Source organism: Cyprinodon variegatus, unplaced genomic scaffold, assembly GCF_000732505.1.
Source record: "Cyprinodon variegatus isolate N-32 unplaced genomic scaffold, C_variegatus-1.0 Scaffold183, whole genome shotgun sequence".
In the NCBI taxonomy this organism is placed as follows: domain Eukaryota; kingdom Metazoa; phylum Chordata; class Actinopteri; order Cyprinodontiformes; family Cyprinodontidae; genus Cyprinodon; species Cyprinodon variegatus.
In genome coordinates this window covers 752,974-754,427 of record NW_015150636.1, presented here as the reverse complement: position 1 = coordinate 754,427, position 1,454 = coordinate 752,974, and the positions used below count along the sequence as shown (strand labels likewise).

At 43.3% G+C, this 1,454-nt stretch overlaps 1 protein-coding gene across 1 annotated transcript in view; it reads left to right on the top strand.

Annotated features, from left to right (window-relative positions):
- The window catches only part of cep152 (centrosomal protein 152kDa), a 32,888-nt gene that overhangs the window by 28,878 nt on the left and 2,556 nt on the right, over nt 1-1,454 (top strand). The window contains exons 21-23 of the mRNA XM_015378981.1: nt 691-891; nt 1,018-1,174; nt 1,262-1,365. Coding sequence (XP_015234467.1) covers nt 691-891; nt 1,018-1,174; nt 1,262-1,365 — 462 coding nt within the window. The remainder of the gene's footprint in view (nt 1-690; nt 892-1,017; nt 1,175-1,261; nt 1,366-1,454) is intronic.

Below are 1,454 nucleotides of genomic sequence, written 5' to 3'. Positions count from 1 at the left end.
GTTTCCAGATGGATATGCGGAGCAAATCCATATGGCGGAGTCAGGTAAATTCGTACTAGGGGAAACCAATACAAATTAGTCTCATTTTCCAAAATACTTGTTAAGTATTAACGCAACTTTTAAAAGTCTAAGGAGGAATTCAAACCAATAACTTCAGGAGTGGAAGTCAGTATCTTACAGCTGACGCCTCTGGCAATAGTCACTGCTCAACAGAAAACAATACTACTTAGCACTAATGTTATACCTGTAACCAGTGGCCTGCTCAGATTTGGATCATTTCATTGTTCAGGCATCCCCCAAAGTCGGGTCCTCGAGCTCAGCTGATTCTAATGGTTGAAGTTAATCAGCTATCGATGGAAATCAGCTTTGCTGGAGCAGGGAAACCTCTAAAACCTGCAGGACAGCGGCCCTCCAGGACCCGCTTTGGGGATGCCTGCTATTGTTTAATCTAACCAAAATAGTTTTAACCAACTAGATTGGTTGTTTTTCCAGCCAATCTAGTCTTAGAATCTATCCAAACTCTTTCCAACTGACACAAACTCTTCTACAAACTCCCGAATCTTGACTGAATACTGAGGCTGTTTAAATTCCTGGCGAAGTCCTCGAGTGGTCCGAACCACGGTATCAACGTCATCAGTTTTGGCCCCGCCCCTAGATGAATCACGCGCTTTGGGGAAACGCTCGCTTCAGTATTCAACACACGCCTCAAAGCCTCGGCTTCTCATAACATCACTACAGAAGACCTAATGGTTAGAAGCTCACAGTGGGAAGCGAATTTGTTCTTATCTGTTTTTGTTTATGTTGTTTTTTTTTCCAATAGAAATTCTGACCTCCAGCAAGCCCTCGAGGAGATGAAGCAGCAATACCTGATCACTGTAGAAAAGATCAGAGGTTAGTGTTGAGAGTAAGACAGAATTTTATGCACAGTACCGTATGCAGGTTTTTTAAACTTAAATCCTAAGCAGTCTGCAGTTTGTGACATTAAATGAAACAAAAACAACGGTTTCTTTCTGCTAGGAGACATGCTGCGTTACCTGCAGGAGAGTCGAGGCCGTGCTGCAGAGATGATCCGCATCGAGGTGCAGAGAGAGAGACAGGACACCGCCAGAAAGATGAGGCACTATTATCTGACCTGTCTACAGGAGTTACTGGAGGACGGGGGGAAAACTACGGGGCAAGAGGCTTTAATTGTCCCAAACTTGTTCACATGCTGCATAATTTCTCCTCAGGCTAATTGCATTGATGTTTCTGTCTTCTGCAGTGCTGAGAAGAAAATAATGAGTGCTGCAAGCAAGCTGGCGGCCATGGCTAAGGTGCTGGAAACTCCTGTTAAAAGTAAATCCGGAAAGAATTACGTTTTACAAAGTGAGTTCTGTTTTTTTTAAAACTGCTTTGATTTTTACCCCCAAAACCAAGACGCAATATTAGGGCCAAGCTAGAGATTTGTTTGTAAT